Raw genomic sequence first — 14,509 nt, forward strand, 5'->3', positions numbered from 1 at the left:
TGTGCTAAGCCTTCATCTTTTCATGACAGACCCACCTAGATTCAGTGTTTTGAATCTACTCATGTGAGAATCGACTGAAATTTGTTTTGGCAAAAAAGCCCTCGTTAAACCCTAAATCACTCATAGTCTACTCTTGGTGTCGTGAGAAGTAAATGCGTTTTTGAAAATGTAAAATTGTTTCAAGGCCCTTGTTTATTATTATTATTTTTTTGTAAATTTATTTAAGCTCTTGGTTTCTTCTTTTGGTATTTTAAAGTCCCTAATTTATTTTACTATTTCATTTCTTGATCATCTGGCCTCTATTCGATATGTCACATGTCTTTAGGTCAATCGGGTTTTGTATAAATATAATTTACTCTAAGCGGTTTAGCTCTTGAGCTGTTTCAAACATTTCACTAGTCATGTCTGGTTATTGGTTATTTCTGGACTTATTTCCAAGGTGATGTTGCATTTTAGGTTGCTTTAGAATGACTCAATCTTGTCGTAGCCTGAGGATTGGGTGAACTGTTTTTCTGTAATGTTACCTACATATTCATTATTAATGGATTGACAGCCCATTCTCTCTAAAAAAAAAAACTTATTTTAAGTGATGATCATAATATACATAGATTTAATAAGTATATAACGCGACTATCAGATTATAACAAAATAATTGTAAATTTATAGGTGTGTATATGTGTGTGACATTATGATAACCTAGTCAAACAAACTCAAGGGACCTTTGTTTGGGTTTGGGGTTTGAAAACAAGCACCAAGCGGCAACATCACCATTGCCGTAAAAAAAAAAAGATCGAGGCTAAACTAATAAACATATCAACTTCTAATGATAATAAAATCTATGAACTAAAAGAGCTTGAGTTTCGAAAATGAAAACCTCATAAAACTGGTGACTCCAGTAAGATTAATGAACTGAAACTGAAAAATAGAAACTATATAATTATAAGCTCGAAATTACTAATTTTTCTTAAATAATATCATCCAAAAATGACTTTTAAAACAGGCAAAATAAGAACCCATATTTTTCAACGTTCGACACGTGTCCCTAATGAGACAAATCTTTCCCCCGCCTTTAAACCACGCCAGTATTCTCCTTCACCACCAGAACGTACTGTAGAGATTCTGCAAAACCAAAAACCCTGCTTCACTGTCCTCCAAAACCCCTTCCCTCAGGACCGCCTGGACCTCCCTCTCGACGCCCTCATCGCCGAATCCAAGCAACAACGCCGTCACAACAGCCACGCTCACCAGCCACGAGGGCATAACGGTCATTTCGGCGGCGGAGGCTCCACCTCAGGCCCCTCTCGTCGGCCGATGAACCGCAACGCCTACAGAACGGCGCCGTATCCCACTCTGCCGGTGAGCCACCGTTTACGCTTCCCCACATTCTCAACTTTTTTGGGTTTTCCGAGCTTCTTTGATTTTTTCACTCTCTTCTGCTATCAGGAACCAAAAAGGCGTAGGCTTTAGGGTTTAGGGTTTGCATGTATGATGTTTTGGTTTAGTGTTTGATGTGTGTTAGTGATTTTGATGCAGGAAATGCAAGGACAGCCTGGACCCAGAAGGATTGAGCTGCCATTGGCTTTGAGCCAAGCGATGAACAGTGAGGGAAGCACCAAGCTTTATATATCTAACTTGGACTATGATGTTACCAATCGAGATATAGAGGTAGGTATTTATTATTTTTTGACATGAATTTGGTTATTTTTTGTGTCCTTTCTCTGTTTGTGTTGTGGTGTATAAATGTATAATCCATGTGGGAAAAGAGGGGGCCTTTTTAGTCCCAGAGCTGTCAAAGAGGGTTATATGATTCAGTGAAGTAAAGCGGAATTGGGGTTTTAACTAAAGGGTGCCAAAGATCCCAACTTGAAGTTTTGGTTTGCAATCTTTTATGAACTCTGTTTGTCATGGTAGGAGTTTTACCAGACGACCATCTATCCCCTGTTTCAAAAGAAATGGTGTCTTGCTTTTGATATGGTCATTGTAATCTGTGACCCTGAATCACCTGTCTGGGTTTTTAAAAGGAAATAGTGTTATTCTTTTGATATGGGCACTGTAATCTATGCAGGGGGTGTGTATATGTAAACATGTTTGTGGGGCAAATGAATGTGCATGTGTTCATAAGGTCAAGTTGTATATATAGGATGCTGCTCAATCTGCCAGTTTGTATGAGTGATTGTTCTTATTCTTCTTTATGTTGTTTGGTCAGTTTTAGACTCAAAAAATGTGCCTTGTAATTGTTTGAACTTTTTGGTTTCACAACTCTTTTGGCATTTAAGTTGAAAAGGTTATAACTACAATGCAATCTGCAGTTGCTCTTCTCTGAGGTTGGTGAATTGGAAAGGCACTCAATCCATTATGATAAAAGTGGAAGATCTAAGGTATCTTCACAGCTTGACATCCATGGAATTCTTTAAAGAATGTTTTTCTTTTCTTTGGCTTAGAAGGTTTGCGTTGCTTCTGTTCAGGGAACAGCTGAAGTTGTCTATAAGCACTATTCAGATGCTCTAGCAGCAATCGAGAGATACAACAATCAGCATCTTGATGGAAAGAAAGTGGAAATTAAGCTTGTGGGACTCAATGTTGTTTCTCCTGTTCCTCTGCTTGTACCTCCAAATACAAATTTCATGCAAGAACATCCAACTCCCGTCTTCCAGAGGTATAGTGTTTCTTTCTTTTTGCTTCTGTGTTGGGAATCGGTATTATGATCTCTCTGTATGTTGTGTCTTTGCAATTAAATATAGGACTTTCCATTGAGTTGAGTTACATGAAGTCATATTTATTTGGTCTGAAATGGTTATCTTGATCTCCCTATGCATTTGGAAAATAAGCTAATGAGGAAAATATCAGTCCCGCTTCACTTTGGTCTGAGCTTTCATTGATGTTCTGTTCACAGTTTCATCATAAAGATTTGTTTTTATGTTGCCTACTAATTTATTTTGTATCAACTTAAGCCAGTGATTTCAAGCCACAAGGAGCATCTGTGTATCTATGATATTTTTATTTCCGACTTTATCCAGTTTTCACTGGTAGTCAAACATGTTTATACCAATACATTGGCTAAAGTATTTCTAACCAAGGCAGCATACTGAAAACATTTTTAATAACTTGAGCTATAGTTGTTCTCTTTTATGAAATTTTTCTATTAAGCACCTGTGTGATGAAATAGCAGTCTGAAACTATTGAAGGAACCTGCTAAAGAGAGGGAGAACATTATTCATGGAAGTGAAAGAAATGTGATGACTGATGAGTGTATGTATAATGTATAGGCTGTTACATATTGTGTGTGTGAAAGTTTACATGTGAATGTGTGAACACTTTCACACAGATGAAAAATGTACTGATATTAGCATTTGCAAAATGCAGTCTATATGTTGTTTGCAGACAATTATTTGGATTTGGAGAAGTGGGAAAGAAAAGACATGTTAAGTAGAACTTTGCTAGCTGATGTCTTCCTGATGTTGCCGTTTACTTGTGTTCACTATTTTTTTTTTCGCGGCTTAACTTCACTGGGAAAGCCATTACTGAGGAAAGGCATAGTCATGAACATGATCTTTTTCTTGTTTTGTTGGGGAACAGGCTAGGAAGAGCTGGTTCAAGGGGATCGTTTCATGGTCATGGTGGTGTTGGACTTGAAAGAGGCTGTGGACAGGTGAGAAATGGTGGTCCGAAGGTTACTACAGAATCTCAGCAGTGGAAGAATGTGACTGCAGAAAATTAGCAAAGGAAGAATGTGATTACAGAATCTGTTAAAAGGAAGAAAACATTTTATGTAGATACAACTGTGACTTTTGATGATCTGGATGCTGATTTGGAAAAATACCGCCTAAAATGTAGGCCGGTAAACTGAAATCACAGTTAGATGACAGACATGGTAGTTTAGGGGAAGGCAAACTGGTAATATATAACATATAGATGGATATGGAGCACTACCTATTAGCATTTCTTGCTCCCTTGAATTATATCTTACAGTTTGTCTGGTATTTAGTACCACTTTTGTGCTGGGATGCAAAAGAAGTTTGTTACAAAGTCACCCCTTCAATTAGTAACAAGGACATCGCAGATACCTCAGTGCCATCTGCTATCAAACATATATATCCAAGGGGATTTTCTACCTCTGCTATTATTTTTGGCTGGTCACTTCTGTTATGATTGATCATTTTTATTAGTTTAAGCATACATACAGTGTGTTAATTGTTGGAAATTACATTTCTTGGTCTATGTGTTCTGAGTCTTTAGCTATTTTGGTTTGTGTTTTCAACTTGGTCAATTTGATCTATGTGTTATCTCGGTTAATCAATGGAGTCATTTCCGTTCATTTGGTGTTGAAGTCGGCACCTATTTCCTCCGCATTGATTAGTAGAGATAAAGCTATAGATCAATTTGACAAAAGTAAAACGGAAAAACCTATACACCAAGTTAACTAAACAGGTGAAGCACATGGACAAAGAATGTATGTAATTAACTCCATTTTATTCAATATTTTTCATGTTATGCAATTGCGCATGCGTCATGACCAAAAATTAACAACACAATTTGGAGTTGAGTTTGGGCCTTGGGCTTCCAAACCCAAGACTTAATGGGACTCTCAAATATAAGTGAACTAGAAATACTACCCGTGCTTTGCTGCGGAATTTGTTCTCGTGAGTAATTTAGAAAAATAACATACAAAAGGAAAATCATCACATTTCATTCAAATAGTGAAAACAGTTTTCATACATCTTAGATTTTAGCTGCAGTCTATTTGAAAGGAGATGATGCAAACATGCTAGCTGCACAAAAAGGCTAGCTATTCTAGTTGTAGCTTTACAAAAAGGATATAAGAGATAGGTTAATCTATCAAAAGGAGCTGCTGGAGTGAATTTAAGGAGTCAGTTTGTACAAAGTACTCCAGTTGGTTGTTTCAGTTGCAGCTTTGTAAAATGCTAGTGTTGGTTCAAAAAAGTGACGGCTCCGATTGGAGTTGTAGTTGCAGCTGCACGAAATTGATTAGTCTAGCAAAAGCTATATAACATAGCTATTTCAATTCAATTGTTTTTCTATTTAGCAGCTGACAATGGTGCTGATGATGATGATGTAGTTCCATGTTTTTCTGCTTGCCTGTCACTTTAAAACAAAGAAAATACAGTCATCTCATCAAAATTGATAAAAGTTGATTCTTCAAGTGAGCTAAACAGTAGATGAACCATAACTTTAATTAATTCTGGATACAAAAACAGTCGGTCTAAATTTGTAACCAGTAGTGCAGATTCAAAGAGACTATTAATGTATATTAGTTTTAATGTTTAATCAAAATTGATCATTTCACTGAAACATGCTACATAGAGTTCACAGACTATTAATATGGATTAGTTTCACTCTGTTCTTCTCTTTTGAAGGAGAGATCATGTTACGGGAAACCGCTTTAAAGCAACAAATGCAAAACTCACCAGCAACGGATGCCAAAGTGCATGGAGGCAGCAGCAAGGAAAGTAAATAGAGAGAAAGTTGAGAAACCAAAAACTGCTAGGCAAGGAAGAAGGCAGCTAAATGTAAAAAGAAAATGAAGAAACAGTTAGATGATTGCTTGTTGACCTCAGGCATGGGACAAAACTACATAAAGGTCAGGACACATATGAAGAATGCCTAGCTAGTTAAGGTTTATTCTAGAATCATATGCATATTCTTTTCTAAGTCTATTAATAAGCTAAACTTGGGCTATATGCATGTAGTCATAAGTGAAACATATTAGATCGACATTCCCATTCCCATTAAACAAAAAGTTCAACAGTTGCAAACATTTAAAAGAAGCTTGCCGAAAAAAAATTATAACAACTTATAAATTTGGAAGATACTGAACAAATAATTTCCTCAATCCTAAGTAAACCAGATTATCAGACATATGTCTAAAACTGTTTGGAGTAGATAATGTACTACAAGAAAGATTGACAACAGAAATTGCACATGTTTTCTTAATTGTTTGGGTTAAATGACACTAAACATGATTTTTAAAAGCCAATTTCCTGCTATTCCATTTATCTTATACAGTTTTTTTTTTTTGGTACAATTATACAGTTTTACTTTGAGGCAGAATGATAATAGTAAAAAGATATACCAGTGCTGATGGTATGCCATGAGAAATAAATCATATAGTTTTATTTATATTAGAAACCGAATGAAACAGTAAGTACCATATCATTTCGAATAGATAAAGTAAACTTCAGATTATTATACCAGTCCTTACTGTGGTGTAGTATGCTTCTAGAAAAGATCCTTGGATTGCCTCGTTCTGTGTAAGAGAAAAGGGACATAAAAAGTATATGTTAGCTGAATGATGGTAATTCAGCTATCACAGTGGCACAAACAAATCAAATAAACACTATGATCATACTCACAATACTTGGTTTCACACCATATAAACAAATTGAGAGTCTAATACCTTCAATGTTTCGGCGCAGACCAGCGTTGATTTCTTCACGGCTTCTTCATCCCTTCCAAAGAAGAAAACAGACCTATATAATTAGCATGAATAATAGGAAATCTGTCCAATATAAACAAATTCAGAATGTCAGAACAAATTGAGAATTTTAGACACAGACCCACTATACTTGATTTCTGTCCAACTTAATTTACTATTACTTTATTCAAATCAGCCAATTATCTTACACATGAATATAGAAAATGTATACTTCGATATATAATTGGCATTGTATACCTTTAAGGAGGTTTCTTTCAAGTGAGACCAGGGATAGCTCCATCTCTGCAATCATAAACAAAGAAGTTACAAAACCAAATTCCACACATGAACAATTGAATCAGATGAGCTTCAATTAACGAAAGAAAGAAATAACAAAAACTCTTACCTACCCAGATAAGTGCATCAACTAACCCAAATTTGTACATAAATTGAAAACTATAACATTTTGACATCATAAATGGAATTGAAAGACTAAAACTTTGTTACATTTTTCACCAAAAAAAAAAAAAAACCGAAGCAATTACAACAACCTATCCTTTCCTAGGTTTATCCATTTGAACATTTTCACACTAACTCAAGAAACCAAAGCAATTACAGCATTCTATTATTCATCCCATGATTAGATTCATACCTTGAAGCTGTCGCAGTCAATTACCTAAATTTGAAACTATAGAACAAATAAAGTATATAGAACATAAAAATTAATATCATTTCAAAACTAACAACAGTAAATCATCCAATTGAAAGAACAATAGTAGTGAAAGTATAGTTAGCTTATCTAAACCTCCATCCTAAATCCATTAAACACCTCGGAGTTTCTAGAAAAAAAAAATTATATATATATATATATATATATTATGTATTATTACTGATACTCAAGTACATCATTCAAATAATTAAGCTTGTCTTCGAGTAATGGAAACAACTTCATTCCTATTAGTGGTCAGAACCCGCATATTGTATGACCAATATTTTTCCCTTTGATCACTTTGATGCTAATCGTTTATGTCTTTTTTCTCAGTCTCTCCCCCCAAGTCTTTACTAATGCAAGAAAAACTGAATAACAATGGATGAATATAGCAGTTCTGTACTTAAGGTTCAAATTTCAGAAGGAAAGAGTTTTGGATGTATTTGAGTATCAGTAATAGTACATAGGGCACTATTACTGTATTACATATTTGAATATAAATAGACAGAGGCTCACCTTCTCAACAGAAATGACTCCCAAAGCAATTGAACTGTAATAGTAGTGAAAGATTTTCATTAGAGATCAAATCTGTTTTACTTGTTTTTGGCAAAACTCTGTTTTCAGATTACAACCAAGATCCAAACTTCAACCTGTTTTCAGATTACTCTGTTTTCAGGTAATAATGCGAATTTCTCTCTTTTTAGTTGTTCTGAAATTACCCAAAATCAAAAACTCACCTTCAACGTCCTCAAATCAATCACTCAAACCCCAAACTGCAGCAGGAACAATACCCCTACAAAACCCAAACCCAGGTAAATTGAAAACTACGTAGATTGGTTCATGAATAGGAAAGACCAAAACGGTGATGTATGATGATGGAAAAGCTGAGAGACCGACAAAAAAAATAAATCAAACAAATTCGAACCCATCATAGAATACCTGAGATGATTTGTTCGAATTGAGCGACAACTTCTTCCCGTCTCCCTCTTCTTCTTCTTCTTCCTCCTCCTCCTCTTCTTTTGTTTCAACAAAATCGGAAAGCAAAAAACAGGTTTTGTTAAGTGTAATCAAACAGAAACCCAACATAGACTGAAAATTGAACCGAAAACCACATTGACAGTCTGCAAGAATTGATGTCGGTGTGGAGATAGTGAAAACAGATACTTCCAAAAAGAAGAAGAACCCAGAATTATAGCCGAACTTCTCAGGCAACACTGTCATCATCAAAATAATAAGGGCAAAACCGTCACTCCACTGTGTACAGTGATGAACAGGGAATGGGGCAACAGAGCTTTAGTATATTTAAAATTTGCGCGCCATAACTCGTACAGCAACTCTAACAAGTCACTAGTGCCTAAATATGAAAGATGTAACCCTAAGGTAGTCTAAGATATCATCCTTCAAGTTCAGGCACTCGGACTCCTCCATCAGTGATGATGATATATCCCTCCCGTTAACCCGGTCGTTGTTGGTGTAATGGTGTCACCCTCGACTTCCCTTCCTCCAATCTCACATTCATTCTTGTCCGGGGAAGCCCATATCTCACATACTCTGTTTCGAACCAGACCTCAATATCATTCTCAACCATCCACGCCATTCTATCTCTCTCTTCGAGCCAAGATCACACCAAGCACACCATCCAGCTCAGTAACGATCAGACATGGCTGGTCTACACCTCTTCGCCGATCCATTTGACTGACCACAACTTGTCTGTGATCACTTCTTCTGGGTTTTCAGGCATTGTGAGGGTTGCCGTGCTGCCGGACCCAGAATCTGAGGCTCGATCTCGCTACCCTGTTTCGGGTGAGGCTGTGTCCAGAGATGGGTTTAATTTGGAGTATAAGTGGGAAGCAAAAGGGTCTGGGGATTTGCTTATGCTGGCTCATCCTCTACAAGTGAAGCTTCTTAAGAATGATGACTATGCATGTGGCTGTTTTGGAGGGTGTTAAGTATAGGAACATTGATGGTGAGCTTGTTGGTGTTGTAGGGGACTCGTGGGTGCTGAGGCCAGAGCCTGTTTCGATTACTTGCCATTCGATTAAGGGTGTTAAGGAAGAGTCGAAAAGTGAGATCATGGCTGCATTGTGCCAAGATGTGGAGGGTTTGAGTTTGACACCAATTGTGACAGAGTCTTCGTATTTCTAGGGAAGTTGGTTGCCAGGGCGGCGAGGCTGGCTTTGATTGCTGAGGAGGTGGGTTATGTTGATGTGATTCTGGCGATTGAGAAGTACTTGAGGGATGCAATTGAGCCATGGTTTTGGATGGGACTTTTGGTGGGAATGGGTTTTTGTATGAGAGTGAATGGGGTGGCATTGTTACTAAACAAGGATCATTGGATTCTGGTGCAGATGTCGGGTTTGGAGTTTACAATTGAAAGTACTAGAATGGCCGGGGGGGGGATAGGAAACAAATTTCCCTAAAAGATAATATGCAATAAAAACTGATTTTAACCTAATATGTGCTCTAAACAAAACACGTCCAAATCAGAGAATTAAACATTGACAGAAACACTTGATATGACAACCCTTTTAAAAACCCAGACACGTAGGAGGGTGTATTGTATTTGGATTTGTGCAGACTTTTTTTAAATGACAGACTTTTTGAAAAGTCCACAGACTCTTTAAAAAGTTGATAGACTGTTATGGATTTCTTAAAATCATTGATTTTAGCAACAGACTTTTATTGATTCATGAAAATCTATATACTTTATTATGAATGACTTCTACAGATTTCCTAGGATGTACAAAATATAAAAAAACAAAAACAAAAATAAAACAAATGCAACCCAAACACAAAACAAAATAATAACTTGTTGTCTCTTCAATGCTAAAGTATCTTCTAATAGAAACTGACTCAAATAAATGATTGTTAGTCTGTCTAGGAGTTTGTTCTCATTCCTAATCTCTCAACAACATAAATATACAATATAGATCACTTGATGTTTATGATTAATTATTCTCATCAATTTTATTTTCGCCGATTAACATATATTGTAGCAATATTGGTCAATGTCTTGATCTATAATCAATCAATTGAAATTCAATTGTTCAACCTTTTTTTTAACCATAATATAAATTCAAATTAATGAGAATAATTAATTATTTAATTAATAAGATAAAATTTAGTATGGTTCAAGGTCTTAGGGTTAGACCACAATATTTGAGTTTTAAGGTTTCATAAATCATTTTTATTGCTATTAGGGTTCGAAGTATCACAATTGAAAAAAAAAAGCAAAACAAAACAAAAATCACATTAAACAACTACAATGAACATGTTGGGTATCAAAAAAGGTTGATATCATAAAAGAATATAAAAAAGACAAAAAATTAATAAAGAGGGATGATGAAGGACAAACTTCTTCGTGCGTAGAGAGAAGAACTTTGATAGACCTTTTTTTTTTTTTTTTTTTTTGAAGAAGAAACTTTGATAGACTTTTTGAAATCTTTGGTCTGGAGGCTGGAAAATTATTGGAGTTTGGTATGTATAGTTAACACTACAAAGTTCATGATTTTCTAATTCCATAAGTATGAATGATATTTTGAATACCTCTGTACTTTTATTCATTTTTAAAAGTCCTAATTGAATACTCCTAGATTTTGGTGGAATTCATGAAGTCTTTAAAAATCCTAATTGAATACCTCAAGACTTTCATGGACTGTTAAAAGTCTATATTGAATACACCCAGACTTTTAAATTCCATAGATTTCTTTAAAAGTTCCACTAATTCCATATACAATACACCCCCCGTAAGTAAGAATACTAAATAGATCGACCACCTCAGGATTGAACCACAGCTAACAATCCTGGAACTCAATCATGCACAATGTAATGAATGAATCTTACCAAGAACTTCCATACGAATCAGTAGGGTCTTGTCTTGCGTTACATGCCTTGAACTTCAATTCCAATTGCTAATTAAGAACATTCATCTCACACACTCTCTTAAGCTAGAACTCTCTAGTTTTGTATAAAGGGAATGCCAACATACAAGTTCCTATACTAACAATCTCCCCCTTTGGCATTCCTATACAAAACTACACTCTACTCATCATAGACTCAAAGTAACCGTCTTCCATCATATCAGACACTTCCATTGTACCTGAAACACTCAATCAACATACCAAGTGAAAAACAACTGATATTGCATTAATCAAAAGTTCAAAGCAGTCGACAGTCACATGATCAACTTCAAACCAATAGTTCAGGTAAACACAAACATCTAGCAACAAGGAAACCAAAACAGAAAAGTAAGAACAAGCTAGCAAGAATCATTCTCCCCCTTTTGTCTAGGAATGACATGGGGACCTAATCAATATACTCAATGCGAACACCAGCTGGGAGAGCAAAGTGATAACCTCCCATGTCAACAGAAAATGGAGCGAGGGGATCCGGAACATCCTCAACAGCATCCTCAGTAAGAGTAGTAGCCTCAACCGCTGCAACCACTGCAGCCTCGTCAGCGGCAAGATCAGTATCGGCAGGGACAGTAGCAGAACTAGAGCCAGGCGGAGGATCAGAATGACCAACACCAGTGGGTGGATGAGAAGCACGAATGTAATCCAGAAACAAGTGCTCAAGCCCACCAACTCGGGTAACCAGTGTTGGAAATTTAATTAATTTAAATTAGATTAAATTCATTTGAATGAAAATTCAAATTAACAATTTTGATATATATGAAAGAAGTAACTGATCATCTTATCCAAAGGTTATAACCTTTCAAACTAAACACAACGTGGAAGTTGTTGTGTAGAAATGTATGACTTTTCAAATAGATGCTTCAGACTCCTATATCTACAGAACCAATCCCACCACTTTGCATCCAACTTTTGCATCAGAAAATTCATCTAGTATTCAAAGAATTTCTGCATTTCATATTGGAGTTAAAAACAGAGAAGGTTCAAACACTACATTGGTTCGCCGTTTCTTGCTGATTAAAGTGCTTTCTCTGCAAGAGGAAAGATCGTTGTATCCTGGGAGGCATTCGCCAATTCAAACCTTCAAGCACCTGTGAGGGGCGATTTGTCTTAAGGCTATAGAATCAAATTCTAGCCTCGTTCTGTCAAAGGTTTTTCTAAGATTTCATACTTTAGTTTTCTTATATCGTATTTGATTTGAATTACAGTGATTTCTTATAGACATACTGATTCACAATATAGCAATTTCCTAATTATTTTTCTAACAACCAGTGTGTCAAGCTGAGCATTAACCCCAAGAATGAGGGTGCGAAGGCCTAGAACATGATCCTCAAGAACCTTCAATTCCAATTGCTAAGAACATTCTTCTCACACACCCTCTTAAGCCAGAACTCTCTAGTTTTGTATAAAGGGAATGCCAACATACAAGTTCCTATACTAACAACAATGATCACCATTATCACTTGGGTTACTTTCCATATGGCATTTCAGTGCTCGCTAAGATTGACTTGGAATGGGGGATGAAGTATAAGCCTCAAGCTTATTCATTTGCCGCGGATTTTATGAACTTAATTAGAGAGGAGGTCAGGTTCGAGTTATCCAAGGCTGAGGTGCTTTGATTTGTATAAACTGCATTCTTGGGCAGGAGGGGTGACTGAATTTGGAGATAGCAGGAATCAGGAGAGCACTAGCGAGGTGGTGAATGCTAACTACTCAACTGCATTGTTGGGATTAGCATATGGAGACACTGATCTTATGGCCACAGGGTCAATGCTTGCAGCATTGGAAATCCAGGCAGCTCAAATGTGGTGCCATGTAAGAGAGGGGGATAACATTTATGCACCAGATTACACAAAGGAAAGTCGGGTAGTTGGAGTACTGCTAAGCTAATAAGAGAAACAGTAATCTTTGGTTTGCGCCTGCACAGCGGAGAGAGTGCCTGCTTGGAATCCAGCTGCTGCCTATTGTACCTAGTACTGAGGAATTGTTCTCTGATGTTGGCTATGTTAGGGAACTTGTGAAGTGGACTGAACCGGCTCTTATTAGAGAGGGTGTTGGGGGAAGGATGGAAAGGGTTTGTGTACTCTTTGCAAGGGATTTATGACAAGAATGGTGCTTTGAATGGTCACGATGATGGCAACTCGCTTACGAATCTGTTATGGTGGATCGACAGCAGAGGTGAGGAAAGAGATGGATGCCAAGTCGGAGAGAAGATTTGCTCAGTTTAGGCAGTCTCAATCTGGTAACTAGTTGCATTATGATTGTAGTGAGACTCGACATAGTTGTGATCACCTACCTTTTGCATGAAATTACCTACTCGTCCCAACCTTGAGCACTTTAGAGAATAGGAATTATAATTATGAAGTAATCTTTTGTTCAAGTAATGATGGTAACTGAATAACACAGTAGTTACAATTTCAATTTTTTTCTAAACTTCTGATGATAATTTCTCACAGCGTGAATGCATAACCTTTTTTGCAGAAGAAAACCACTAACAAAGGAAGTCTTTCTCGCAGAAGAAGAAACTTTGAAAAATCATAAAAAAAAAAAACCTAAAAGATGTTAGCATTCCCAGCTGATACTCTTACAATTCATGTTAAATATTGCAAGAAAGTTACTAAAACCAATACTTTTCTCAGAAAATCAATCGCTTCGATGTCACTAGAGGAGCAAAATCTCTCAACAGCCATTTTACAACAATCAACAACTACCTGAAGAATAACGTATTTACAGTAAAAAATAAACCATGCAGGTCCAAAAATCATAGCAGGCACACTTTGAGATGCCCTGAAAACGGACAATCTGTAACTCCCACAACAAATAATGGAATTAGAGAGCAGAGGTGAGGAAAGAGATGGAGAAGATTTTCTCGGTTTAGGTAGGCAGTCTCTGAGTTTGGTAATTAACTAGTTGCATTATGATTGTAGTGAGTACTTGTAATTAATCACCTATTGATTTACCGTCATAACTGGTGCGTTGCTGCATGGAGGTAGTGGAAGAGTGCTGTTACTTGTGACTCAAGTTGCAACTGCATGCAGCTGTATTTTCTGAGAAATGTCTACTCGCTTTTTATTTATATTCAATTACTAGAGAGCATTTGTTTTGTCTATTATTATTGACTTTGAACATTGTTCTGTTAGATTATGAGTAGCACTAAATCGAGCATCAGAGGTTGCTTTGAACTTATTTTGGTAGTTCGGTTGTACCTAGCTAGGTGGAGGATGGGAATAATGATCAGCTAATACTTGATTGTAATTCCAGCTCGATAAACTTCCAAACAGTTGTGACAGAGTGATACACTAACATCAAATGACCAGCATCTTTGAACCTGCCTCGGAAATTCTCTACTTTTGCAGAGAGTATAAGCACTATCCTTGATCAACAGAATCTTCCTTACAGTTTGTCCACCAACAGTTCTTCTCTCATTTTAGCTCGTTGGTACAGATACATTAA

The 14,509-nt window shown here is 36.6% G+C and overlaps 1 protein-coding gene, 1 long non-coding RNA gene and 1 pseudogene across 5 annotated transcripts; 2 read left to right on the forward strand and 1 right to left on the reverse strand.

Moving 5' to 3' along the window:
* Nucleotides 1-984: 984 nt before the first annotated feature.
* On the forward strand, nucleotides 985-2,573 carry LOC112194533 (THO complex subunit 4B-like; the record flags this gene model as incomplete). The annotated part of the gene is made up of 4 exons (XM_040517045.1): nucleotides 985-1,356; nucleotides 1,534-1,665; nucleotides 2,310-2,378; nucleotides 2,466-2,573. Coding segments are annotated over exons 1-4 (681 nt in total), but the record flags the coding sequence as incomplete, so codon positions are not given.
* Nucleotides 2,574-4,663: 2,090 nt separating this feature from the next.
* Nucleotides 4,664-8,116, reverse strand: LOC112195348. Of its 4 annotated transcripts, none has more exons than XR_005807840.1 (8): nucleotides 8,082-8,116; nucleotides 7,880-7,935; nucleotides 7,659-7,692; nucleotides 6,692-6,736; nucleotides 6,416-6,467; nucleotides 6,221-6,322; nucleotides 5,427-5,522; nucleotides 4,664-5,103 (listed from the first exon to the last, which is right to left on the reverse strand). It is a non-coding gene; the product is annotated as an uncharacterized LOC112195348 (long non-coding RNA). The 4 variants fall into 4 exon arrangements; XR_005807839.1 differs by having other exon boundaries at nucleotides 6,211-6,322; XR_002934473.2 differs by having other exon boundaries at nucleotides 6,221-6,265; nucleotides 8,082-8,114.
* Nucleotides 8,117-8,617: 501 nt separating this feature from the next.
* On the forward strand, nucleotides 8,618-13,284 carry LOC112194534 (annotated as a pseudogene).
* Nucleotides 13,285-14,509: the final 1,225 nt, after the last annotated feature.

Source organism: Rosa chinensis, chromosome 3 (assembly GCF_002994745.2).
Source record: "Rosa chinensis cultivar Old Blush chromosome 3, RchiOBHm-V2, whole genome shotgun sequence".
NCBI classification, from domain to species: Eukaryota; Viridiplantae; Streptophyta; class Magnoliopsida; order Rosales; family Rosaceae; genus Rosa; species Rosa chinensis.